The 27,744-nt window shown below is 40.3% G+C and overlaps 3 protein-coding genes across 4 annotated transcripts in view; 1 reads left to right on the top strand and 2 right to left on the bottom strand.

The window, feature by feature from the left end:
- Positions 1 to 478: 478 nt before the first annotated feature.
- Positions 479 to 4,141, bottom strand: cfap20 (cilia and flagella associated protein 20). Its single transcript, XM_065471999.1, has 6 exons — positions 3,832 to 4,141; positions 2,667 to 2,746; positions 2,186 to 2,297; positions 1,903 to 2,091; positions 1,680 to 1,793; positions 479 to 1,557 (listed from the first exon to the last, which is right to left on the bottom strand). Exons 1-6 carry the CDS (start codon positions 3,913 to 3,915, stop codon positions 1,552 to 1,554), a joined length of 585 nt encoding a protein of 194 aa, XP_065328071.1. The 5' UTR covers positions 3,916 to 4,141; the 3' UTR covers positions 479 to 1,551.
- A 7,250-nt stretch (positions 4,142 to 11,391) lies between these two features.
- On the top strand, positions 11,392 to 14,294 carry LOC135932689 (G-protein coupled receptor 20). Its single transcript, XM_065470274.1, has 4 exons — positions 11,392 to 11,538; positions 11,835 to 12,091; positions 13,115 to 13,247; positions 13,644 to 14,294. The coding sequence occupies exons 1-4, from the start codon at positions 11,392 to 11,394 to the stop codon at positions 14,292 to 14,294; spliced, it is 1,188 nt and encodes a 395-aa protein (XP_065326346.1).
- A 4,566-nt stretch (positions 14,295 to 18,860) lies between these two features.
- The window catches only part of LOC135932962 (solute carrier family 45 member 4), a 52,635-nt gene continuing 43,751 nt past the window's right edge, over positions 18,861 to 27,744 (bottom strand). For both annotated transcript variants that reach the window (XM_065470750.1, XM_065470751.1), the window contains 12 exons: positions 27,225 to 27,404; positions 26,932 to 27,122; positions 26,665 to 26,845; positions 25,818 to 26,279; positions 25,285 to 25,556; positions 25,030 to 25,191; positions 24,636 to 24,735; positions 24,445 to 24,525; positions 24,218 to 24,348; positions 23,974 to 24,042; positions 23,734 to 23,888; positions 18,861 to 22,241 (listed from right to left, as the gene is read on the bottom strand). In XM_065470750.1, the coding sequence (XP_065326822.1) occupies positions 22,061 to 22,241; positions 23,734 to 23,888; positions 23,974 to 24,042; positions 24,218 to 24,348; positions 24,445 to 24,525; positions 24,636 to 24,735; positions 25,030 to 25,191; positions 25,285 to 25,556; positions 25,818 to 26,279; positions 26,665 to 26,845; positions 26,932 to 27,122; positions 27,225 to 27,404 (2,165 nt within the window). In that variant the 3' untranslated portion in view covers positions 18,861 to 22,060. The remainder of the gene's footprint in view (positions 22,242 to 23,733; positions 23,889 to 23,973; positions 24,043 to 24,217; positions 24,349 to 24,444; positions 24,526 to 24,635; positions 24,736 to 25,029; positions 25,192 to 25,284; positions 25,557 to 25,817; positions 26,280 to 26,664; positions 26,846 to 26,931; positions 27,123 to 27,224; positions 27,405 to 27,744) is intronic.

Below are 27,744 nucleotides of genomic sequence, written 5' to 3' on the forward strand. Positions count from 1 at the left end.
TAGCACATCAAAAGCAGTTGCGGTAATCATTCTTTATAAACTTAAAGCAAGCAGCATTGTTAGCAGAGACCCTGTGATGATGTCTTTTGATCCATCCATCCATTCTATCTGCTCAAAACTGCTCAGCTGGAAGCTCATGCTCTGAGTACAGTCTGTCGGGAAAAATACACCCTCTACACCCGCTGCTTACCTTTTTGTCCCATATTTGAAGAGGTTTGCTGCCGATGCTCTATAAGATAGACAAAACGCGCACTGGGAGGTGTTTTTAAACATCCTTGAGCTCACTCCACAGACTGAAGATGCTTAATTTGAATAAAAATCTGAGGAAATAATTGTGTGAATCTTTCTAAAAAAAATAAATAAAAAAAAATCTTCATTCTATTTTGTGTAGCCAGGGAATGGAACCAATCCATAAACAATTCGGTTGCGGTGGTAACAGAAAAGCTGAAGATTTTTTTTTTTTTTTTTTTCCCCCAAAAAACTTTATTGCAACCTGGTAATAAACAGCACAGGTAATAAATACACCTGAATAAAACACAGAAGAAACAAAATGAAGCAGAAAAAGTCTGCCTAAAGCGCTTGATAATGTTCACATTAAAGGCTTTTATCTAAGCACACATTTTGTTTTTATAGATATTTATTTTGTGAAGAAACCACTGGTAGGCATTTATTTAATACAAAATCTAAAATTATAATTATTAATATTGTAAATTAACAGGTGTGGTTATGGAATTCAGCTAGAAGTAGTTAGCCTAATCAAAATAAATGTCAGAATCATCACAGCATCTAAACATATTTCTATAATAGAGAGCCAAATCTGAGAATCCTTTTAGCAAATATACAACTACTGTCATGTAAAATAACAGGATTAAAATCAGAAGCAAGTGTCAGGATGCAGCCCACAGAATGTGTCATGAAACACTGCATCAGCCGAATTGAACATGTTTGATCTTATTTGTTTAAAGACTTTCAGAGGGAAGGATCATATATTATTCCTGTCAAGTGTTACAGCTTTAACAGAAACAACGATTTATTGAAACTAAGTCTTTCTGCTGATATTCATACCTCTAGTACAAGAAAGAAAATAAAGGGATTCTGCATTGTGTCAGAAGGAAATATAGACGAGGGCATAAGGTGGTTAACATTCAAAAATACTGTTTAGGATGCACAGGATGGTGGCAAACTGAAAAACCCCCAGAATAATGGACATGGTGGACTTTTAAAAAATACCTGTAGCCAGAAGACTTAACATCATTTAGCCTGAGTGACTTAAATAAATCAACAAACCATGCAATTTAATTGTATTTATGGGCAAATTTTAATTTTAAACAGTAAATCTCTTTCTTTTTGGTAAAGATTTACAAAATAAGCAGTGGGGCTGTAAGCTGTTTGCAATTATCTTTTTACAGCAGTGCAAGGAAACATCAGACCAGACTTGAATGTGCAGAGACTCACGAAAAAGTCAAAACTATATGTCACACTGAATCTGCATAATGTTGTCACAACTAAAACTCCAAATCACATCGGGGGGGATGCACACTGCAAGAAGCTCTACTGCTGCAAGACACAGACAGACAAGTGTTAGACTTCTACACATTTTTACAGACTGAGAGCTGAAATGGTAACTTTTTGACTGTAATACTGTATTAGCGTTCACGTATATGGAGAGATGTACTAACCTTGGCCTTCTGATTCTGGACAGGCAGGTAGAGTTTAAACTCAGCTGGAAGCTCATCCTCAGAGTAGAGTCTGTCGGAGAAATACACCCTCCTTATCCGACAGTTAGCATGAATCTGAGGGGGGAAACAGAGCAGATGTTAAAAAGAGAAAAAGGAATATTGCGCCAAATTCTTACTATAGAGAAACAGGAAAGACTCAGAGGTTCCTCATGTGTGCACTAACCTGTACACGTAGCGTCTCTGTATAATTGGTTCCATAAGCCCTCCTGGTGAAGTCGGACAGGTTGAACTGAATCTGGTTCCAGCCGTCATCGAGCCTCATGGGCATGGTGCAGATGAAGGGCTTCACCCTCGTCGTGCTCTGATAGTTACTCGCTCGAAACCGCCGGCGAACGTTTTTATCGTCCAGAACCTGAGAGGGAGATATGAGACATACGTAGCACCAGGTCTATGGTAGATTCCCAGACTGTATGTTAGCCAATCACAAAGCATTTAAATGTCTCTACCTGGACCTCAAAGGTGAAATACTTCTTGAGGTTCTTAATGATCATGACCAAAAAGGGAAGTTTGATCCCCAGGGTCTTCTTGGGATCTGCAGGGCATGTTATGTAGGTGGTGCTGTAGGGAGGACAGAGTTGATGAAGCTAGGATGGGCGAGACTTAAATAACGGATTTATTTCAGTTATTTAACAAGACAAAAATATTAAAGAAAGTAAATCTAATTACTATGCCTGGCATCTACATGATACATTAATGTACACATACTTCAAACAGAACACAAAGACATATTATACACAAAGTGAAGACAATCAATGCACCCAAGAGCTTGAAAAAAAGAATATCCTGTTAAATATGCCAGGACTGCAATAGTGTATATAATTATATAATTATGTATATTATTATAATTTTCAGTTTACATATCCTTTACATATCGTAGAACTGAAAATAAAGTTGACCTTTGATTAATAAATAAACAGACAAACTCACCTGACATTTGCTCCCTCAATCTCCAGCACATTCGAATGTATGTCATTGTCCGGGACTCTCTTTATGTGACCGTTCCTCACCTGTGAAAACCCAGAAATAGATTTGTTCCCTTATTTTCAATGGAGAAATTAGGACGTTTCCCAGAGCGTTTAGAGTGCTGTATGGCGTACCAACTGTAAACCCCCCTGAATCAGATGTGAGATATCTAAACAAAACTAATGAATGAAGAAGGCATGTCTCATATCTAAAGTCAGATTTATCAACCAGGGATTGGGACTGCCAGGACCCCCACCCCTGATCGCTGCCCAATCCGCAAAGCACTGAACCTAATACTTGCTTTTCAAGCTTTGCCGCCAGACCTCCGGGTTAGAGATCAGTTGTTGCTTCAGAGGAGTTCAAATATCTCTGGATCTTGCTTATGGGAAAGGAGAGACAGGAGACTGACAGATGGAGTGGTGTGGCGTGTGCAATGATGCAGACCGTGAAGAGAGAGCTTAGCATTAAGGGAAACAATTTACCAGTCGCTCAAAAGAATAGAATCGTGGATACAAGCAGCAGAAATATTCCCTCAGAGATAGGGTGAGGAGCTCAGACACGCTGGAGAGATTATTTCTCTTGGGTGAGCTTGGGAACGCCTCCGTGTACCCCCGGACAAGGTGATGGGGAATGCGAAGTCTGAGTCTATCTACTTAGAGTGCTTTCTTGCAACCTGGACTTGGATACGCGGCAGAAAATGAATGGATGGATGGATATCTCATATCTCAGATCATTTGTCACCACTGCATAGATGGCCATGCAGAGAGGACTGCAAAGCTCATACTTGAATATCTGACCAGTAACAACTCCTGTTTAGCACATTAGCCTGTAAAACCGTGTGAATGGTACCAATGACTCAATCAAGCGACTGTAACTTCAATTACTGATGTGTGACTCAGGTTAGCAACTTAGCACCACTGCCTCCATGGCTACCCTGTATCATGTTGCTTTTACAAGTAATCAACAAGAACTGCGCGTCGTGAATTTAAAGTGCATCTAGAAAACGTCCACAGCCATAAAACAATGCGAAGTTTAAAAGCGGCGTGAGTGCACATGATGCTAGCCAGTTTTAGCCCCGCTCGCTAAGCCAACATACAGCTCCCTGCTTCCGTTCTGAGCGGCTGCTTACCTTTTTGTCCCATATCTGAAGAGGTTTGCTGCCGATACTATATAAAATAGACAAAAAGCCGCTCTGGAATGTGTTTTTAAACATCTTCTTTGGGCTCAGCAGACAGTCAATGTGCACATACTGTAACCGCTTCTAACTAAAGCTATACGTTTGTTTACAGGTTTAATTTCCGCCTCCAACTTTTCTGGTTCCGTGTGCTAGAATATAAACCGTTCCGCTAACAGAAACTACCACGTTGTCACTCAGGAATAAAAAAGAGAAATCGGTTTCACTGAGTGGTCGAATATTCCCACACGGTGTGAAATCAGAAAGAAGGCAGCGGATGTCTCGTTTTTATTTTGGTGTTGCTGGGGAACGAAAATCATCTGACGTTGTTCATGCCGGTTAATAAATGCTGACGCTTCTCGGTCGCCGTGGTAACAGTGTAAGCTTAAAGCACAAGCGTTTAAGGTTGGTAATTTGGTTATTTTGTCTAGAAGTCGCCGAAATAACCAAAACACCTTTCACGTTTGATGATTTTTGTTTCAGTGACTGAATGCATGATATAATAAAAACTCCCTAATCATAAACTAATTCAAAATGATATCTTGAGCTGCCCGATTCTCACCGCCTGCAGCCAGATCCATATGCGCGTCTCCAAAGGATTTTAAGACTTCTATGATTTAAAAGTAAAGGTGCACTTCTCTTTAGTTTAGAGAGATGAGCTTTCACACATAGCTTCCGTAACTAAATAGGGCCGCACAGCTCTGATCCTCCATTACAGCTGTCAGGATATTACCTGTACAGTTCCCGTTGAGGGATGATGCGCATCATCATGCTGCGCAGCATTACACAGCATTATAAACAAGGCTCCCTAGATCTACTGGAGTTTCCTATGGTCTGTAGAGGTGGGAGGATCCATTCATTATATTAATAGTATCAATACCAACTAAATATTGGCATCAGAATGACACTAGCACAATGGGATTGATACTCTGCTTTAATCACCTTAAGTTCAGTATGTAGCCCAACTAATTATAAAAGTATACCTCTATGCACTATGAAAAAATGTATGAACCTTGTTGTCATATCTTTCTCTTAACTCTGTTTTATTTATAGCCTGTAGCACATTGAAACAACAAATCAAATCAAATCAAATCACTTTTATTGTCACATCACATGTGCAGGTACACTGGTACAGTACATGTGAGTGAAATTCTTGTGTGCGAGCTTCACAAGCAACAGAGTTGTGCAAAATACAATAATGTAAAACAAGCAAAATATAAAAATGGCTAATCTAAAAAGTAATAAATATATGTACAATATGTAAAGGTATATACATTACTGAATGTGTATACTAAATATGTTTTTCTACGTGTGTGTGTTTGAGTGTGTATATAGTATGTATATACATGTTTTACAAATGAAATAAAGTAAACAATAAAATAAGATATATAAAATATACAGAGGTTGGTATGTGCAAAACAGTGGTATTTATATACAGTATGGAGTGCATAATGTTGAAGCTCCAGTAGTGAAGGTGAGGTGTCTATGAAGTGTTCAGCAGTCTGATGGCTTGGTGGAAAAAGCTGTCTCTCAGTCTGCTGGTGCGGGACCGGATGCTGCAGAACCTCCTTCCTGATGGTAGTAGTCTGAACAGTTTATGGCTGGGGTGACTGGAGTCCTTGATGATCCTCTCCGCTTTCCTCAGGCACCACTTCCTGTAGATGTCTTGGAGGGAGGGAAGCTCACCTCCAATTATCCGTTCAGCACACCGCACTACTCTCTGGAGAGCTTTGCGGTTGTGAGCGGTGCTGTTGCCGTACCAGGTGGTGATGCATCCAGTGAGGATGCTCTCAATGGCACAGCGATAGAAGGTCCTGAGGATGCGGGGGCTCATGCCGAATCTTTTCAGTCTCCTGAGAAAGAAGAGGCGCTGCTGCGCCTTCTTCACTGTTTTGTTTATGTGTACTGACCACGTAAGAAGTTGACCCAAAGTGCTTTAATGACAGGTTCCAGGTCTAAGAACACCCCCCCCACACACACACACACCCCCCCTCAACTCCGCCACCTCCACCTTGGCCTCTTCTGCCACCGTCTCCAAACCATACATTACAGTAGGTCTCACTACAGTTACAAATCACACCTGAATCTTATTTTCAGCCTGCCTGCACTCTCGTGTTCAACTCTCTCATGCAGTGTCTTTTGCTTTGGATAGCTGACCCCGACTATTTAAACTCATACACCTTCACTACCTCTACTCCTTTTACCTTCAGTGTTCCCCCGTCTCCCTGTCATTCATACACGTGTATTTAGTCTTACATTTACAATGATTATTCTATTCTATTCTATTCTATTCTATTCTATTCTATTCTATTCTATTCTATTCTATTCTTGTTTTCACTGTCTTTCATTCCACTTCTCTCCAGTGCATATGCCCACCTCTCCAGGCTCTCTGCCACCTGCTAAAATCTGTAACAGGGCTATTTCAGTAGTTCTGAACAGAAGGCCTACTGAAAGCTAAAAAAAAAAAAAAAAATCCCTCTCAGCCTAACAAAATATGTTTGTTTTTCCCATGAGGTTTTAGCTCCTCTCTGCTTCTTAAATGCCTGCAGACTTACCCTTGTCTGCAAACCAAGACATCCTCTGACATTTCCAATTTTGATGAAATTGCACAGCATACTTTACAGCACCTATGTGCTGAAACTCTGTTTAAGTTTCAAAACTGCTGGAGTGCCCCTTAATTCTCTAATACATCTACCCCAAAGGTTTCTAGAAATAGATTTCCTATGCACAACTTAATTTAAGCACTCTTTCCACCCTCTAAATTCCGCCAAAGTGTCAAGCGCGACATCCTTCCTCCGTCTCCAACACTTTAAACATCTGGCAAAGATTTCAAATATTTAAACAAGCCAAGAAACTTTTAATCAAACATTAACCAGGCACTTTGTATAATGACATCACCAACATCGAAGCATAAATCAAAAGTCTCTTTTTAGCTTCATAAGAACTGACGCCTATGGCTTTTTTCACCGGTATTACTGCCACAGGGCTTTATTTGACGTTTTGATGTGAGCCACACACAACCGCAAACATATTCAATGGGACAGATGTTACAGCTGTTTATCCTCCTGTGTGTTTATTAGGTGATGCTTCTTTGTGGTGAAACAAATGTAAAGTGATCCCTTCTCTATCTTTTACTATGAAGGTGTCCTCTCCCATTTTTATAAGTGTGTGTTGGTTCACGGGTTCACAGGCTGGCAGCTTCATAAAAACATCTACAGAAACAGTTTATGCTGCGTTGTATGCTTTACGCTTTTATTTTGCTCTTTACTTCTTTAATTGAATCATGTATTTACACAGAGACAAACGTATATTTTTTCTCTCTAACGCTGTCCAAGTGGGACCACCCTGGAGACAGCTTTAAATAAACGATTTTGAAATCAAACTTGAATGAAACTGCCTTTTGTTTTTGTCCCACAGAGACAGAGCAGTCTTCCGGCCAGCTCTTTCTAATTTTTCCTCTTCCTTTTAGCCTGCCAGCCACTTACTCTTTTCTTGTTATTCCCAATCCAACTGTTATCCATCCACGTATGTGTTCCTCTTCTGCTTTTCGACACCTTGGACACTCAAGCCTTGTCTTTGCATTGCCTTTCAGATGAAATATATTAGAAGATGTCGTATTTGACGAGAGGCCGAGAAAGAAAAGAAGCTCAAACTAAAGAGGTGGAAAATGGGAGATATTATGAGACAAAACAGAAACCATAAGGTGGAGGAAGAAGGGGAATGACAAGAAAGAAAATGAAAGAAGTTAACATTTTTGATACATCTTCATTACGTTTTCTGTTATATGTGATATGAAAGAGATGAGGGAAAGAGGAGGTCCGCCTGTTGAACTTTACTTTCCATTGGAGGACTCTCTCCGCCCCAGAGCTTCACATCTGACTCTCTGGGCCTATTCTTTCCTTACCTTTTAGCAAATTACTGAAAGAACAAAGGATGCACAAAATGAAGAGGAGATAAAAGTATGAAATTAAAAGCAACTGAGGAGCTCTTAATTTATATAATCGGACAACAAGGACTTTTGCACAAGTCTACTGCATGAGGATTTGTTTTCACCACTTTTTCTCTTCTCCAGGTACGTTTAATCCATTCAGTCATCATTATTTGACTTTAATTTTATTTTGTTTTTTTCTGGTTATGGTTTTTGAACCTAACGATCAGGAGGACAATAGTCTGCATTACTTTGCCTCATTTTCTGAGCAGCAGTTTTAAGGTTCCTTGTGTACATTTGTCCTCCTGGAGATTTTCACCCTACAGTACTTTCCCTCTGGTACATGCATAATACTGTTTTGTTTTTTTGTTTTTTTCATTGGTAATTGTACACAAAAAGGAGCTTTCATTCTTTTAAGAGTGCATAATGTAAAGTTTAAAATACCCGAATTTAACTTGTGAGGGTTTAGCTGAAAAAGGCAGACCCTATAGATTTAGATATGATTTTTTATGTTCTAATCATTTCATTTAAAAGTGAATCTAAGAAGCAAATGCACATCTGCATCTGTAAAGTCTGCAGGTGCTGGGCAGCAATGATTAACACAATGTTAAAAAACATTTGCAGGCTTCAGAGTCATTCACTGGTTTATCTTTTATATAATAATTTTGTCACATATTTTACCATAACTATGAAGTTTCAAAGAAGATAGCTGCTTGGAGAGTTTTTTTTCTTTTTTAAAATCCAGGCTGACAGCCATGTTTTATCTAACTGTCTTATGATGATGAAGAGTGGAAAGACCTCTCTCAGCGGCACATGTTATCCAATGGGAGCTCATCCGTCTCTGGTTTTTATAAGGAAAGACACTTTTGGCCAAAATGAGAGGATCTGCTGAGTAAAATATGACATTATTTAAGACATTTATCTTTTATAAAATTACTTTCATTAAAGTAAAGGATGATATTTTTAATTTATGTTTTTTCTGATGTCGAACAGTCAAGACTAAATAAACACTTTTTGCAAGATTTAATTTGGGGCTTTTAGAAACGCATTAACAGGAACAGTTCAGAGTAGAAAAGAAAGTGTGATGGAGAAGATGAATGGTGGGCAGACTCAAATCCAGGCTGCTTCTTAAAGGACTTGAGTTGCTTGTATGTGATGTGCAAGCTCTGCCAGGGGAGCTCTACAGATTTGCTGAAAGAAAAATAAATCATTTTATCCCCCGTGATTCATCAGATGAAACAAGCTGAAACTAACTTTTAAGCCAACTTGGCTAAAGGTCCTGTAAGGACTCTGGATGAACTCAGAACAACTACAGAGATTGTACGACAACAAGTTTATTTCCATAGAAAATGAGTGTGATAAGTTTCAAAGCTCTGGGAAAAGTTAGTACATTCAAGTTAAGGGTGAAACAGTTTTGGCCAACTAATGAATAGCTTGTTTGGGCAGTTCTTCTTAAGCAGAACATAACAAATTCACTAATGTCGTAACGCCTTATTTATCACACTGTTTTATCTGTTCCCGCCTGGCTTTGAAATATCAACACTATTTTTGGCCAGTCTTTTTACTTCTTTAAGCCCCTTGAAAGTGAACACTCAGTCCAGCCGTTTTTTAAACAGGACGTGTCGCACTGATCACGTTTATCGGGTTAAGACAACCGTCTACATCATGTTCAACACAACACATGTCAGTGGTGTGTTAAATAGCCGCGCGCGCTGGCAGGGTTCATCTTAATGCTGTTGAAGTAACACACACGGTCGTGTACTTAACTTTGTTGAGAGTGTCACATCCTTTTAGGGAGGAGATGAAGATGGATACAGTTGCCTCTACGATACAAGAGCACATTGTTTATAGGATCAGGATTTCCAAAGTCTCTCTGTCTGGTTTCATTTCTGCAGATGTTGGCCATGTTTTCATCCCTAGAAGTCACAGCTATCTCCTTTAGTTTTTAGTGTGTGTATATGTGTGTCTTTGTGTGTGTGTGAGTTTGGAGAACTAAGCTGTTTGAAACTATTTACAATACAGTATCCAAGGCTGAGTCCAAGATAAAAGGTTAAGGCATCCGTCTTTAAATTACTGCCGGGAGGCTGTAATGAAGAAGCCCTGATATTACTGAACAATCTGAGGGGAGAAAAAAGGTTAAAAAAAAAAGTAGATAGAATGAGTCTGGACATAATCCTAAAAAGCTTTTACCCTTTAGAAAAGAAAAGAATCTGAAAGATTTATTTTCCTCACTACGTTAACAAAGTAATAAATGATTAAAAATGCCTTAAGTGCTACAGTATTTTTTAAGGTACGCATCAAGAAATACTACTTTACTTCCGCAACTGCTTTAATTCTTTGTGGCATGGATTTAGCAAGGTACTAAAAACATTATTCGCAGATTTTGGTCCACATTGACATGATAGCATCACACGGTTGCTGCAGATTTGTCAGCTGCACATCATTGTGAACATCCTGTTCCACCACATCTCAAAGGCGCTCTATTGGATTGAGATCCGGTGATAGTGGAAGACACCTGAGTACAGTGAACTCACTGTCATGTTCAAGAAACCAGTTTGAAATGGTTTGACCTTTGTTGCCTGGTTTGTTATCCTGCTAGAAGTAGCCATCAGACAATGTGTACTCTGTGGTCATAAATGGACATGGTCAGCAACAATAAACTATCATCTTTCAGTACTAAGGGGCCAAAAGTGTGCCAGGAAAATTTGTTCCACACCATTACATCATCACCACTACCACCTTTGATACAAGGCAGGAAGGATGGATCCATGCTTTCATGTTGTTTACACCAAATTCTGACCTTACCAGCAGAAACGGAGACTAATCAGACCAGACAGCATTGTACAATTTTGGTGAGAGGAGTAGCAATCAGTATGGACTTCTGCTGCTGTAGTCAATCTGTTTCAAGCTTCAGCATGTTATACATCCAAAAAAGCTCTTCTGCATGCTTTGACTTGTTCTTTTTGAGTATTTTTGAGATACTGTCTTCCTATCAGCCCAAAGTAGTCTGGTCAGTTTCCTCTGGCCTCTGACATCAGCAAGACATTTTCTTTTTTAGAACTGCCATTCACTGGGTATTTTCTCGTCTTTTGGATCATTCTGAAATGGCTGCATGGGAAAATCCCAGTAGATCAGCAGTTTCTGGAATACTCAGACTACTTCATCTGGCACCAACAGTCATACCACGTCCAGTCACTCAAATCACTTTTCTTCCCCATTCTGATGTTCAGCTTGACAGGAACAGGCTGTCCAAATGCAGAGAGTTGCTGCCACATGATTAGCTGATTAGATATATTAATGTTAATGAGCGGCTGAACAGGTGTGCCTAATGAAATGTCCAGGTGACTGTATTTCTCTTTATTTAGTCCACTTGCTTCATTATTATTGTGGGTTTTTTAACTGAAAATAACAACAAGCAGTTGTTTTATTCATCAGCTATACATTAACAGTCTGGTAACACAATCCCAGTTCCAATAACTAGCTTTCTGAAGGATTTTGCATTGTTACAATCTTTTTTTTTCTTCTTTTTTTTACATCTTCACTTCCTGATTCTCACCAGCCTACTTGTCATTCATTTTTTCCAACCAATGGAGAGCCTTCTCGCAAACATCAGCTCCAACTCCACTGCTGAGCCTCTCCTGTCACTTTTCAACTCACACCAAACTAACTGCAACACCTGGGACCAGGAATGGGGAATGTATCAAGATTTCTACACTGTCTGGGTTTTTCTGATGGTAAGATCAAATGCTGAATAAATCTTATGTTACACTCCAGTATTTGCAATTTCTGTGCAGTTACTTAAGTTGTTTTTACACTTGTTTAGGGTAAGCAGATAAAAGCAAGGACCCCGTCTAAATAAATTGAATAGATTAAATTTACCAAGAAAAGACTCAATAATAGCATAAAATCCTGCACACAGGACCCTTGCACTCCAGAATATCCCAAACCGAGAAGACACTAAGCCTTTAAATATGTAAGTAGCTCTGCATGACCAATAAACTAAGGGTCCATCCATCCCTCCCTGCTGCAGGTGTTTAACTGTCTGATGCTGGTGGTTGGTGTGGTCCTCAACAGCCTGGCTCTCTACGTTTTCTGCGGTGCCTCTGCACACTCTTCAGCCTCCGTGGTTTACACCATAAACCTGGCCGTGGCTGACCTGCTGGTGGCTCTGTCGCTGCCGGCTCGCATCGCTCTGTACCACAGTGGAGGGAGCTGTGTGGCCTGCTCATACGTCCACACCTTCAGCTACTTTGTCAATATGTACTGTAGTATCCTGTTTCTGACCAGGTGGGTTAGTCATAACCTCATTTATCACATAATGAGGAGCTGTTATGCTTTTCATTATTTTTAGTTATGTGCATTCTTTTAGTTGGATGCTCATATTCAATGTGGTAACACACACAGATAACCCTGTTGACCAAGAGTTCGGCTTCTGGCTGGTCTAATTTCTTGATTTCCAGAAGTTTTTGTGTCAAGGTGATATCAGTTTGGCATGGATTTCCTTATACCGTCATCTCAGCCTAGGACTAAGATGAAAGAAGCTTTTGTTTGTGGAAGCCAGGCAAGGGGCAGCCAATCAGAAGAAAGGCAGGGTTTTAAGGAGTGAAGCCTTAAAGAAGCCTAGTATTCAAATTTATCTAAAAATAAATTGGAATAATATGTCCCCTCTATCAATATTCACTGATGGGTCTGTCTAGCACAGGCCCACCGCTGGAACGAGATAATTCAGCTACACAGCAAAGCAAGACACAAGCAGGCGAAGTTCTTTGTGTTACTCCTTTTATTGTGGTTACATGAATATGCATAGGTTCATTAACATATGACGTCTTACATAGGTATACATGTGACCAAAGAATACCTTGTCTGTGTGTCGTGTAGGTATGTGTGTGTGTGTGTGTGTGTGTGTGTGTGTGTGTGTGTGTGTGTGTGTGTGTGTGTGTGTGTGTGTGTGTGTGTGTGTGTGTGTGTGTGGGGTCAAGATGTGACCCCGTGAAGACTCCCCAAAGCTGGTGCCAGGAGTCTAGCGGTCCATCTGAACAAAAGGCTCTTATACTTAACCAGATACAGAGTAGGAGTCCTCCTATACCATAAATCAGTAAGAGCAGATATAACCTTTCTCCTGACCTTAAGTTGTGTGTGCATGCCAGAGTGCTCTGGGAGGCACACAGAGTCTCCACAGACTGCTAAGGATCAAACCTCTATCAATCTACAACCATTTATAAAACTCTAAGCATATATGAGTAAATATTTCTAAGCATAAATGACAATCCACTACATAAACCTGACATTCACTGATGGCTTTCTATTCAGCATCTGTATCGATCGGTACCTCGCTGTCGTCCACGCATCCAGTACCCTTCATCGATGGAGGACCATAGGAGCGGCAAGGTGTGTCAGTGCCACCGTGTGGTTCATTGCAGTCGTGGTCACCTACTCTTTTCAGGTGAAGAGACACACTAAAAACACAGCACACACAGGATGAGCTCTCAGTGTATAAATCCACAAAATAAACCTAAAAAGAGAAATAAATGAATTGCAGTAACTGAGTTCATAATTTAGTCTATGAATTGGTTAATGACACGGATTTAGTTTGGGGGGGAGTGCCAATTTTAAATTATCCTGAGTATTAAAACTTATCAGTGATGACAAAACTGATGACCGTCAATTAATCAAATAATGATTTTTCATGAGGTTACAAGCAAAGTAGGAGGAGTGTTGGTTTGCAGAACAGTCGGGAGCTAAAGAAGAGGAGAGCTGACAAGCTGAGACAAGCTAAACATGCTAAAAGGCTCAATCATGATAGAATCGCTCTCCTTTTTCTTTCTCCTTCTCTCTCTAGACCACAGCTTTGGAGTTCAGTTCCTCCTGCATGGTCCTCCCTGCCCTCTTCTATCTCACCATCCTGGAGTTTCTCCTCCCCCTGCTCGCCGTGGTGGTCTTCACTCTGCGCGTCACCTGTTTTCTCTCCTCCAGCCACAGCGGGATGCCCCACCAGAGCAGGGTGAGGAGGACTCGTGCCATCAGGCTTTTGGCCACCGTCCTGGTGGTCTTCACTGTGTGTTTCACACCCTTCCACGTCCGCCAGGTGCTGGTTTACTTCCAGTTCAGAGTGGCGGGGGAGGCGCCCGGGCAAGGGGCGAGGGATGTGCTTGCCTATCACATCACCGTGACCTTGAGCAGCCTGAATAGCTGCCTGGATCCAGTGGTTTACTGCTTTGTGACGGACAGCTTCAAGAGAATGTGGAGGACCAGGAGAAGGGGAGGCAGAGAGGAGGACGGGGAGGTGGGGTTTACAAGCGGCGTCGAAGGGGAGAGGAATTCGGTGAATAAATGCTCGGGTACGGCACTGGCGATAGCTCAGAGCATAGCCACACTAACGCTCACAAGCGCACCCCTCTCTACAGCCAGCGCACACCACTCTGATTGGACAGGCGGCCATGTTTCAGAAACCAGTGATAGCACAGTTCAGAGAGACAGCTGGAGACAGTGACACATGTCCAGTTTGTTTTGCTGTGAAACCAATGAACTTACACTGCTTCAAGTTTCAAAAGCTGCTGGATTACACAGGAAAAAAAAACTTTGTATGTGGGGAGTTGATGTTTGGCTTGTGTTCCAGTGGCACCTCATCAAAGTTTGTGATGTAAAAATTCTGATTGATAACTAGGGGGGAAACCCCTTTTATTCACAAACAAGCTTTTTATTTAGTCATCATTCTCTCTGGATACTTCTTTAACACTCTTTGTAAATTCCTGCACAAAATTTGAGTTAAACAACACTATACCTGTCCCTTTATTCTCTTTCTCGCTCTTTTTTTAAACTAAAATTTTCCATTAGAAATAATAACAAAAATACAACAGTTGTATAGTAGGTAAATCCAGCAAACTACCGTGACTAAACCCTACTATTTAGAATGGAAATACTCCTTTTGTGTACTTTTGTGGACCATTTATTTGACTGCTTTAATTTTTTAGAATGTATTTGACTCTGATTCATCAATATGTCTGTGTTGAGTCACACTGAATGTTGAAAGCCTTCAAAAATGACATTTGCAACATTAAAATGAAGAATAACAAAGAGTTATGAGCAAAGAAAAGGGACTTTCAGAGGGTTGAAGTCTCGAGACACATAAATAGGATAAATGCACTCTTTGTGTGTATAAACATTTAGGGATACGCAGTGTGATGTTCTTTTAATGACTTGTTAATAATTTAAAAAATGATTAAATGGACTTATGTCAGCATCACAAAGACAGGAAATGATGAAAAACAAAAGCACTGCTTTGTTTCTAGTACATCAGGTTATTTGGCTGGATTTAAATTTAGGCTACATTTAGAGGCTGTGATCACACATCTTCCTCATAATTCAGGACTCGGTAGATGCAAGTTAAATGTTTAAGAAATGGATGCATCAATCAAACTATGTACTAACATAAAGTCACTTTATCATAAATTCATTTTCTTCTTCTTCTCCTTGTTTGTTTGTCTCAGCATTGCTTATTTTTGAGTCAGTCTCTGCTATTTTTACTGACTTGTTTATCTTGTTTAGTATATTAAATGATTTATATAAAGAAAATGCAGTGATGGTGGTACTTTTTGCAATTAAAGTGCTGTTTCTTTGGCTGTAGCTGTTGTCAATAAAAGAAATAGTCACCAGCCACTTTATTAGGTACATTTTTTAACTCCTTGTTAAACACTTGAGCCTACCTGAGTATTCTTCATGATCATCTCTATTGCTTTATGACCACAGTGTCTCCATCACCTGATTGCTGTACTCAGATGGCCTCCACAGTCATCAGGTCTCAATCTGGTAAAGCACCTCTGGGATGTGGTGGAACAGGAGATTCACATCATGGATTGCAGCCAAAAAAATCTGCAGTAACTTTGATGCTGTCGTGTCAATATGCACCAAAATCTCTGGAATGTTTGCAGCACTTGATGAATCTGTGCTACAAAGGATTAAGGCAGAAATGGGGTCCAACCTGGTACTAGGTGTACTTAATAAAATGTTTGATTTGTTCCACCAGAGGACAGCATCTCCCTGCGGTGGAAGAATGTCATCCAGAACAATCACACTGGCACCGATTAACAGTGGAGCTGTTCATGAAAAATAACATTACCCAATAACAGATTATGTTATTTCATAGCTGCTGCTGTTATCCACTGAAATATCTGCATGTTCTAAAGCAGGGTGAAAAAAATTTGTGAATTATGAATTGAATTTCTAAATTAAAAAACGATTTATGACTACTCTCCTACACAAGATTTCAATGGATTTGTGTATTAAGTGCATAAAACTCTTTGTTTAGTTTTTATTGATGATATTAGAGTCGAGCTATGAGGTGTCAGTCATAGCAGGAATGTGAGACATTAAATTGAGTGGCATTTCCCTCCATCATCCTTCCAGAGAAGCAGCAGGTCATCACAGTTCACTTTACGTAACTGCGATGACCTTGGCTTGCAACTTTATACCAATGCGCGCGCGCGCGCGCACACACACACACACACACACACTTACCATCAGCTGGCCACATGATGAGTCTGGGTTAAACACACACACCAGTTTCAGGTTCCTTCTCTGGCTTCTCTTCATGGAAACAGCCGAAGCTTTGACCCAGTGTGTGCAGTGCATGTGCGTGTGCGTTTGTGTGCGCTAGAAATCTGATTCTGCACAACAAAATGTTTTTTCCCAGTTTTCCTCTTCCTTCTCAGCAGTCTAACTGCAATGCATCATGGGAAACCATATCAGCTGCTTTGAAGATGCTGAGTAAAGATTTTTTTTGGCACATGAAAAGATGTCTTGAAACTGCAGACCAGCAGGTTGCTTCACCAACAGTCACATGCATTCCAACAAAAAACAAGCAAACAAAAACACGAGCAAGGTCACAAAAACAGAATTATTTTTATATTTGCTTTTCTGGAGTAAACCTGGTTGGTAGCTTCAATGGATCACAATTTATTTACTTTGTTTAGTATAAAAACTAAATAAATAACACTTTATATTACAGCTCACAACTAAGGGTGTAATTTCTTTGTAATTAAGTGGAATTTTAACATATTTTATTTTTGTATTTTTATTTACAACAATTAATTACTGTAATTAAATTTAAGTGGTTTCTAAGTAATTTTACACAGTGTATCAGTAATTTTGATTTGCGCCTAACTTTTAAGTAGACACAAATTATTCTGTGAGTAATTCAAGTACTTTGTGTCTCCTTTCCTGTAAAACACCCAGAAGTTAGGCGCAATTCAAAATGACTTATCCACAACTCAAATTTGTATTTGCAGGTAAATACAAATAGATTTTTAAAGTTGTAATTTTTAAAAATTAATTAATTAATTGCATTTGATTACAGGGGAATTACACCCTTAGTTCTTGTGCAGATTTCTGTTTCTGTTGAAGTGCAATTGAATTTTATCATTTCTTGAGATAAAAATACTCTAAATATCTCCTTTACAAAAAAAAGCATGATTTGGAAATGCTTGCCAAATTTTTAAAATAAAGAATGAAAATTCTCTAATTAACATGTAATTAATATTTTACAGAAATCTTACTTTCCAAGGAATAAGATGCTCTTTTACTTGCAAGAAAATGTGCATCAAGCCTGATAAAAGCAGTCTGCTTAAAGCTTAAGACTCCCTAAAGATAATAAGTGAGGTAACAATATACAGAAGGACATTAGTGCATTTTATTAACATGTTTTTTAGACACTGTTATCCCTTAATATTTCATTATTTACATGTGTGGTAAAAAATTTTTGCAATATAATACTAATAAGAGTAAACTAACAGCTACACTCAAGATCAAGACCTTTCTGAGCATCTTTCTCAACTCATTTTAAATGCACTGCAAAGCATTTTCCTTTAATTATTAAAAAACTTCTATATTTAAAATGAATTTGTTTCTCTGATTATGTCTGATTGCGTATAAAAACATGTATTTTGTGGCTATCACTGTATAGTTATGTCTTTATGAAGTGAGACACTCCCAGTTGCAGAAATTTTTTTGATCAAATGAACTTTTATTTTCATCCAGAGCAGATTTTTTTTTCTTTTTTTTTTGCCTGTATGGTGAGACCCTTCTTTATTATTGATTCTTGTCACATTTTGAATTCTGAATGAAAATGCCAAATGATGAAAAACGTCATTGGTTGTTTGCTTCTGAACAGAGTTTAAGGTGCGTTCCATACAGTGTTCATCCAGAGTCCTACATATGAAGGCTCAAGCATATTTACATAACATAGAGATATATATACAGACTTTATATAGAAAACAACACTACTAACAAAAATAATCATCTTTTTTATAGCAGCAAAAAAGAAGAAACTAAAAGAGAAATATGTATATTTACATCTTTTTTTTCCAAATAACAAGGCATATTATATATAGTACACTGCGTATATTTACTTTCCCATTCTTTAAGTATTCATCTTGATTTAATCTCTATGAAAATCAAAGTATATAGGCATCGCTCTCCTCCGTCATTAACACACAGTTTACTAAAGGCAGAGCCACACACACAAACACACAAACACGCATGCACAGAGGCTGGACTGACTGCATGGCCGTCACGCTGCTGCCAGGAAATGTGAAACAACATTCATTCAGTGATGCGGACGGTGGAGAGCAAACACTGAAAATGTACAAAGGCCAAAATGTTATGTGTGTGGCTCTGCCTAGGATTCAAATAAAACACAACACACACAGAAAAAAGTTTCTAGTTGAATTTAAACAACAGAACAGAGACAAAAAAAAAAAGACTTCAGGCATCACTGCCATCGATTCCAGAGCTAAGTGTAAACCAGGTGATTGCAGAACAGAGAACCAGGACCAAAAAGTGAACACTGAGATGACAGTTTTAACACACTGCTGTCTTTTTGCTTTGCCAGCTGTGAGAGGACCTATGCTCTCTCTCTCTCTCAAACTCTCACAGACACGCACACACACACACAAAGTCCAGTTCACCTGTAACAGCAAATAGAATAGCTTTAATTTACTCATTTGCAAACTAAATGTCCTTTATAGACAAGAAAGCTCAAAAAATAAATATCCACAGTTACTTGTTTTTTTTTTCCTCCTTTTGCAATAAAGTTCTACTTGTTTTTTTGTTTTGTTTTGTTTTTTTACTTATGTGCAAGTTCTGTGCAATGTCAGGACTCCCACCCTGGATCGTCAAACATCAAAACCAAAAACAAAACTCACATTCGTTGACTTTAAAACAAACAAACAAACAAAAAACATTAACATTTTAAGTCACTAGATGGAATCAGAGGTTAAGAACTCAATCTCCCAGCAGGCCGAGCGAAGCGGCTGAGCTGAACCGAGTCGCCGGAACATTCCAGAGTCTGTGATAAAAGGCTTGGGACATCATTGGAACAACAAACCCCCCCCCCACTTCCCCATAAAATCAAATACTTTCTCACTGCATTGGAACAGAAACACTCTAGTTGCACTTCAAGTATTCACGGCCAGGAGTCTCTAACCTACACTTGTAATGAAGGACGTCTCATCCTGTAACACATTTCTTCACTTTCCAGCTTGAAAAGTGATAAAGTGGATGTTTAAAACTCGCTCACCTGTTAGGAGTGTACTGACCCAGACCAAGCACAATGCTTCAGCTTAAAGAGTACATGTTGCGTTGAATTTTTTTTTTTTTAACACATTTAAGTTCAAACAAAAACAAAAAGACACAAACATCCAGTCATGCATTAGAAAATACATCCCTGACCTATTACGATTAAAGAAAAGAGCTCGAGTGATTTGTACAGTCATACTTTGGTGTTCTGAACATGCATATCGTTGTCGTCGCATGCAAAGCTCCATAACCCCAAAGTTTCTTTTTTAAATTATTTTTTTATGTTTATTCAGAATATTTTATTGCGCTAATGGCTCCAGAGGCCGTTTTTTAAAACATCCAATCTTATCAACGTTTTATCTTACTCTCTGATTCAATGTACCTGAAAGTATGGAAGGAATCGAATTAGTATTAGAAGAAAATGTTAAACTTTGCACATGAGTGAAAAATCACAAACACGTCCCCCCCTCCAAAAAAAGCCATCCTCTAAATTCTCTTCTAAAGTCACCCAAGTTTTAAAAAAAACAAAATAAAACACCTTTTCCACTAAATGCTTTACATACGTTCATACATACAAACAGTTCTTTCTATTTAGTCATCACCCCCACTGCAATTTACATTTTGTTTCCCTTCAAGCTGCTTGCTTCAGCTGATTGAAATGAAAGGAAACTGACCCAAAAATATGCACCACCACCAACAACCCTGCTCAGCCTGCACAAGCTCTGCACAGTACTCTGATCAACAAGGGTCCTTATTGCAACTAAAGGCCTGATTTATCGGGGCACAAACAACACAACACTTTAAAATGAGTTTTTACATGTCCAGCATAATCAGCTAAAGAAACATTCAGAAGATTAAGATCGTTTAACGTCATCGCCGCACACTCAGTCATCAAGGTCTTCGTATCTATCCTGGCTTTAAGGATTGCTAAACTCGGCAGTTTTGCTTCCTTTGCTGCGGCTACCGCAGCAGATTTAACCATTTTTCCCAAAGCCTTTTGACTGTATTGTAAAATAAATGTCACAACACTTCAATCAAAATTAGTGAAACTTTAAATTCTTGGTTTTATCTTTTGTTCTGTGAAAGTTACAGTCCTTAAAACTGCCGGTTTTGCTTTAATAAAGGATGTCCGGGTCTGCTTTGAAAAATATAGAATCTACTCTGTTCTTCTTCTTTTGGTGACGTGGAAAGACCCACAACAGGGCCATGACCTTCTCTTGAAGCTTAAGCAACAAGCCTTAAACGGTTGTCATGAATGACTACTGTCAACACAATGGAGATTTGTTTGCCTTTTTTAAACATTTCCATAAAATTCAGCATCCATAAAAAAAATTAGAACCCCAAATCCAAAAGGTAACGCTTTTCTAGCTTAACCTTGTGACATTTCTTTTCCAACAATGTGCAGTGAGAGCCAAACTTTATGCTGACAGTATCTTTTTTAAAACAAACAAACAAAAAAATAAGCGAAAAAGTAAAGAAAAGGAGAACAACTCGGTTTCCTTTTTCTCTTCCTCTCTGGTGTTTGGTTTGTCGCTCCTCAGCTAGTCTAACATGCAGCATAGGTTAGTTTGATTAGTCAAAACAAACAGAAACATCACTGTGGTTCCTCACTAAATCTTGAAAACAATATTTGATTGTAATGCCCCATATACTGCACACACTGCATCTAGGCTCTTACTTTCACACTTGTCGAATTTCACCCGGTAAACATGCATATTTTTTGACTGTCGTTTTATCGTTCAATATACATGCGACTTTATTCTCATGCTCAATATTTCTGAGCAGATCCTCTGGATTATTGTCCTCTTTGCCCCGCGTTGAAGGCTGAATTAAAGATTTTGTCAGTCCTGCCATATGAAAGAGGGCAACAGCATCAATTTTATGGTCAATAAATTCCCCAGGAACCAGGCTTCGGGCTTGCGATTTCAAAAAATGCCACTTCCAAAAGTCTTTAGAGTCTTAAAGCTAGTGTCGCTGCAATGTCCCGCAAAGCTGACTGTGTTGTTGGGGTTGTTTTGGTGTTTTAAGTCAGCAGACACACACATTCTCGTAAATCAGCGTCCACATCACGAAGCAAAAACTCAATCAACCTGACTCCACAGTGCGGAAGAACGATTTTCAGCATTTTGTAATGATTGCAGCTTCAAGGACTAATGTTCATCGATAGAGTTCATTATTAGGGTGTTCATTCGATTGTGTTGAATTAGATGAGGAAATGTGTGCGTGTGAGGGTTTGAATGAGTATGTATGTGAGTCCCCTGAAGTTTCCTGTCCAGGTGGCTGCTCAGTAGCACCTCCTAGAGGCCCTGAGAGACAGGAGACAACCTCTCCTTAAAACGACGGCCAATTAATTACTCAATCCTGGACGACCCTGATGGATCGATCAAAAGTCCGTAAGGGATAAGTGGAAGGAACTTCGTCAACAGCTGAAGCGGCACTGGGACCAGAATGACTTTTGTTGGGTAAGTTGGTCTAATGTGACGCTGGTCCCACGGTAGACTGCGATGTTTTCTTCAGTGTGACATGTGAATTTAAATTTACAAAAAAAACCCTGTTAAAGCCAGAACAAACGCCAAGAGTGGACCAAAGCAAATCCACATCAAGGCACACCTTTGAGTCTTTTCCATCAGCAATGACAAATCAAGTAGTTTCTGCAGCAAAGTGTCTGTCAGCGCAGTCAGCCAATCACAGAGCAGACTCATTTTCCACCTGACAGGAAGCAGTAGTGCTGGTGGCCTTCCCCTCCTTGTTGAGTTTCAGGAAGCTGGGTTTCTCAATCACTACGGTAACAGCCCCTTCGCCGCTATTGGGATTTTCCAGCGATGGCAAAGTCCGTTTCTCTGAAGCTTTGGCTGATTCCCCGTCCCTGCCAATTGAAATAAAATGTGTTAGGACTTCACAATGGGCTTAAAAACAGCTACAGATTAAGTAGGTCAACGTTAAGCTAACTTAAAGCGCAGGCACGAGTGCCATATTTAGGCCTTTATCTAAAGAAGTTTCTTGTATGATGTCATGCACACATTGCCTGAGAATTTGCTGCCATACTAGATGTGAGGTTGCTAGGAAGAAATGTGTTTTCCTCAACTGATGAGCAAGTGGTTGCTGTAGGTTGCTGGCTGCTGCTAGGTGAAACTGGTCCCAAAGTAGGTGCTACATCGAAAACCTCCTGCTGGCAGGCTGCAACATTTAATAGTATTTTCCATGGAGTACAGCAATCCATCTGCAAATACTCACTAACAACTCACCATGCGGTAGTAAACTTGAAAAGGTTCACTTTCAAAGTAAAAGTTGTGCATTAGCACTGCAGTCATCACATTTTCATGGAGTAGTTGGAGTCTAGTTGGAGTAGGCCTGCGTGACTGGGGCTATATTTCACAGCAACTGCCATCAACCTTGAGCAGTTTTTTCCTAGCAACCTTTGATAGCCAGATGGTTGAGGACAGGTCCCTAAGTCTAGGTGACTGGTTCCTTATGGCTACGTTCACACTGCAGGCGAAAGCGCATCAAATCCGATTTTTTTGACCCTATGCGACCCATATCCGATCATGGTATGACAGTGTGAACAGCACAAATCCGATATTTTCAAATCCGATCTGGCTCACTTTCGTATGTGGTACTGAATCCGATACATATCCGATGTTTTAGAAAGCGACTGCTGTTTGAACGGTCATGTCGCATTAAATCCGTCTTTTACGTCACTGACACAAGACAGACGGCAAATATCAGCGCCGGAGAAGCGCCCGAGATTCCTGGCCATCCAGTGTAGATGTTAGTGAAAGTGTTGGGAAGACAATGTGAGCATTTTATTTGTACTGTATAATCTGCAGATTTTAACAGAAATCTGCAACTATCCTTTGAAGCACCGCTCCTCTCTAAAACAGCAATAAGGATAATTATTAGGTTATCTACATTATTATGTAAATAACAAAATAACTTAAAGCAAAAATTGGGAAACGTAAAGTCCGAAGTCTTTATATTAAGTCTCCTTTATATTAAGGGCCATCAGTCAAACAATACTGTTTGCTCTGGGTCTAAACAGAGCGCGTTGTGTGTGACGTCTTCTTTTGCGCATGCGGGCCGCTTTGAGGGTTCACACTAGAGCGCGTTTGCTGTCGCATTTTATTTGTAGTTTGAACAAGCAGACAAAAAAATCGGATTTGATCAAAAAATCGGAATTGAGCATTAAGACCTGCAGTGTGAACGTAGCCTATGTGGTTTAACCTACATTGTCCCACTTCCAAAATGGCAAACAAGTTAATGTCACATTAGTGATCATCTGACTGCAAAACCTCAGTAGAGACCTATTTCTTAGTTTGTGTGTGCATTGCTTTAAGGCTAAGAATGTGTAGTTTTCTCACCCGTTGTTTGGAGTTGGATAAATAACCAGGAAGCAGGCAGTAAAGAATCCAAGGAGGGAGCCCCCAGAGGCCACCATGGGAATGACACGGACGCTGCCAACAGCTTCCACTACAGAACCCAGAGCTGAGGCCACCAATATCTGGCTGATGTACACCTGAAGAATCACAACACAGTTTTCTAGATACAATATATGACATGAATGTAAGTGGCAGAACTAAATAAGTTTATTCAACGCTCACCTGACAGGACAGGATGGCACAGTCAATGCCAAAGCCTCTGCGAGAGTTGCCAGGACTGTGCTGGATATACTGAAAAATGCAAAGAAAGTTATTAGTCCCAAAAGACATGATAATTATTTTCTAACAAAAAAATTAGGATCCTTTAAAATTACTAGCTATTCTTTAACTATGCATTTAATTCATATCTTTGTAGATTAATATCTATATTAGATCATTCAGCTTTTTTAATTGAATATATCTGTACCTCTTTCATTTCGTGATATTGTCCCAGTAGAGCATAAGGACAGTAGGAGATACTCATGGAGATGATGCCCATGCTGCTGATCATCACCATGGCCACGTACACATTAGGGAAAATTGCCATGACTGCAGTTCCTATGAAGGAAAACACAAAAAAGAGGGAGATTAGGGCATTACTGACTATCCAGTGTGCTTTTCTACTCTACTGTGGTCTATTACTGCAGTTCATACCTATGGAGAATCCAAGTGTACCCAGGATGTAGATAACCTTAATGCTCAAGTCAAAGTTGTCGAGATATTTTTGAAGAATAGCTAGAAAAGAGAGATTTGTTGATTGTTTACTCAAATGATTTAAAGAAAATCCACTTTCTAACCAGGAAAAATGATGAATGATGTGAGCATGTGATGTTGCGCATGGCTACCTGAACATGTAGCAGCAGTCATGGCATATATAACCAGGCCCCAGCATCCCATCTGAACTCCTTTGTGATAGTTATCCAATAAGGTCGAGTTAGAAGGAGCCTGTGAGACAGAAAACTGGGCTTAGTTACATCACTTTTTACGTAAGCTGGAGACTGTTTTGCTCTTTTTTTATCCTTCTGCAGCAAAATAAATGACAAAAATCAGAGAAATGAAAAGAAGCCTGTGCAAAGCATTTAAAAAAAAAAGAAAAGAAAAACTGAAACAAGATCGTACAATACTTCTGATAAATGTTTTTAGGGTAAATAATTAAAAAAAAACACGATATATGTTGGTAAAGTAAAATGAGGTGAATGTATGTATGTGTATCTGTGCATTTTCGACTGTTTCTCATACTTTAGGATCTCCGTGGTAGATGACTTGTCCCATGAAGTCGGTGAAGAAGACCGCCTCTGCAATGATGGAGAACCAGGTGAGCAGGTGACAGGCACAAAGCCGCAGCAGCTCCTGGGGCATCTTTAGCATGGAGAGCCACAGCAGGCGCACGGTGGTCTCAACCTGAGGGGAGAAGATAAAACATCACACATTACAGTCACCAGCGAGGACAAACATTACAGACTCATTAAGCATCACACCCCTCCATCCACACACCTCGCCCTCTTCACTCTCTGTGTCCCCGCTGGAGGAGTTGGTGTTCCCGCTGCGGTGTCTGTTCCTCTGCCTGTTCCTCCTCCTGTGCCTGGCCTCTACTTCGTACAGGTCGTTCATGCTGCGGGACGGCTTGATGAGAAAAGCTGCATTGGCTCGACGGTAGCGGTAACGATGACTACCCACGCGGCCGTAGTAAGAAAAAGTGCAGGACGGCTGGCGGTAGAAGGTGTGGCGGTGGCGTGACTGTCTCATAGGAGCTCCAGTACTGGCAGCTGGATAAAGAGAGAGCTTGTTATTGGGTTCATCTTTTAATAACTACTATAACACTGTAGGGAAATTATCCAGGTCTTTTATGCTAAAATTTAAAGAAACTGATTTAGCATTATTGTGCTATTTTTCTAAACTAAAGTTGTTTACATGAGAACAATTTCACATGACCAAATTTGACTTACTTTCCCAGTATAACTAAATATGACTGGGTTAACATATATCAACAAATAACAACATGGCTATAATAACGTAAAGATGCTGACCTTTGACCATTCCAGCACGGTGTGCCTGTCCTTTGGAGCTCAGCCTGTTAGTGCCAAGTCTGTCAGTATTAGTAACGCTGGCTAACAGCCGCCCGTTCAGCGTCCGCTGCTCGTTGAGCTGGTTGTTCAGTAGCGCCTCCTGCCCGTCGTCGTTTTCCATTTCTTGCAGGAAAGCTGAGAGGCGGGAAATCCTGGGGGTGGTAGCATTCGTTTGATTGCTGCTGTTTTGGGGGCGGAGCAAGTCTTGACTTCCCGTGCTGCTGCTGCGTCTGATGCTGGCAAATCGGGGGGGTGGGGTGCTGCGATTGGGGTTGAAGAAGGGAGCGGTCGTGGAGGGGGAGCCGTGATAGGGCGAGAGGTGATCGGCGAAGATGGAAGGCTCTATGTGGCACAAGAACATCGCATCGTGGTCGAGGTGATCGAGGGTTGCGTCTGCCATGGCGAGGACGCTGTCGCTTTTACCTGGAGAAAGAAGAGGGGGAGGTGATGCGATCAGTTTAGGTGTCAGGAATTTAGAGAAAAGCGAAAGAAACAGGGCAGAGAAAAAGGGATGAAGTTACAGCTGCCCTGTCATGACTGAAAAAAAAGAGAGAAAGAGCAATGAAGCATTTTTATAAGTGGAAATAAAAGTCTTTGTGACATATGGTCACACGGATCCTGAACTTCCTTTTGCTCTCTTTTTGCCTAGGAAACATAAAAACCAAACACCAACAAAGTATACATGTTGCTAACTTTGGGTTTATTTGGATTCCCTTGGCACAGTGACCATCTTTTTTTGATCATTTGAATTGAAAACCATTTAAAATAGATTTTGCTAATTAAAAAAAAGAGAAGTTTCTGAACTTACTTCTCACAAGCTCCACCTCTAGAAAGTCCATGTCTCCATGCTCTGACTGGTCATCTTCGTATGGGTCATAGAGGTCGTAGCTCTCTACCGTATCATCCTCACCGATCATTTCTAATTTGGCGCCGAGAAGTCCGGCCCTGCCATTGGCCGATGTTTGAAGGTGGGCAGGATCCAGACTTTCCTGTTGAGAGAGCAGTGAAAGGATGTTTTCTGTGATGTCACTGAAAAAGTCTATTTCTACTAAAACTGAACTTCACGGTTCAGTACCTGCTCGAGCCTGTCGTGTTGCGGCGAGTACTGCTGCTCCTCGATGCTTAACAGATGCAGCACGACGGAGACAGAGAAGAGGATGGCTGCAAAGAAGAAGAGGATCTGCTCCTGCGACTTGAAGACTGCTCCGAGGAATGTGTGCGTCCAGTCCAAACCTCCAAGAGCGTAGCCGACAGCGCCGCCTAGACCTGCGGACAAGAACACACACAACAAACACGCGACAGGTGAATTCTGCTCTTTCGCAGTAACGGCGGAAAATATTTTATCGCTGTGTTTATAATCAGCTGTACCTGCAGAGGCGGCGTGGATATTCAGTGCCATGTCTTGCTCCTCTGTGTCTGCCACGTCTAACAGGTATGCTCTGATTGGTCCCTCTGTGGCATCCGCACAAAAGTCCAGCACCACCACACCCAGCACAGTAAGAACAATCCCTATTGGTTGTCTCCCCTGCTCATCACCGAGTGACAGACCTGCCAGAGAAACACAGAGATGTTTTTCAGTGCTTATCTTACTTTAGGTTTAGAAATACAAAAATAAAAAGGCCAATAATTATCAAGAAGAAACGTGTAGCACAACGAAAAAAAAAAAAAAAAAATTTATGCTGATGTAACCAAGCATGGTAAGAGCTAACAGCACATTACTGAATGACAATAGCTGCACAGACATAAACAGGTCACTGCACATTTCCCATACTGTGTCGCATGTCGTGTGTGACATTGTGTACCACATGACATTTGTGACCCGGTCTGCCCCCCCCTGCACCCCGAGGGCCTGAACCTGTATAAATGTATGTGAACAACACAGTGTGCA

The sequence above is a fragment of the Pelmatolapia mariae genome, linkage group LG22, assembly GCF_036321145.2.
Source record: "Pelmatolapia mariae isolate MD_Pm_ZW linkage group LG22, Pm_UMD_F_2, whole genome shotgun sequence".
Taxonomy (NCBI): Eukaryota; Metazoa; Chordata; class Actinopteri; order Cichliformes; family Cichlidae; genus Pelmatolapia; species Pelmatolapia mariae.

What these genes read in the sequence shown, in the direction of transcription:
- cfap20 (XM_065471999.1), bottom strand. Translation starts at nt 3,915, where the DNA reads ATGTTTAAAAACACATTCCAGAGCGGCTTTTTGTCTATTTTATATAGT. An exon ending in TTCAGATATGGGACAAAAAG is followed by an intron (nt 2,747 to 3,831) that starts GTAAGCAGCCGC and finishes GGGTTTTCACAG; the next exon opens with GTGAGGAACGGTCACATAAA. An exon ending in ATTGAGGGAGCAAATGTCAG is followed by an intron (nt 2,298 to 2,666) that starts GTGAGTTTGTCT and finishes TCCTCCCTACAG; the next exon opens with CACCACCTACATAACATGCC.
- LOC135932689 (XM_065470274.1), top strand. Translation starts at nt 11,392, where the DNA reads ATGGAGAGCCTTCTCGCAAACATCAGCTCCAACTCCACTGCTGAGCCT. An exon ending in AGTATCCTGTTTCTGACCAG is followed by an intron (nt 12,092 to 13,114) that starts GTGGGTTAGTCA and finishes CTTTCTATTCAG; the next exon opens with CATCTGTATCGATCGGTACC. An exon ending in TGGTCACCTACTCTTTTCAG is followed by an intron (nt 13,248 to 13,643) that starts GTGAAGAGACAC and finishes TTCTCTCTCTAG; the next exon opens with ACCACAGCTTTGGAGTTCAG.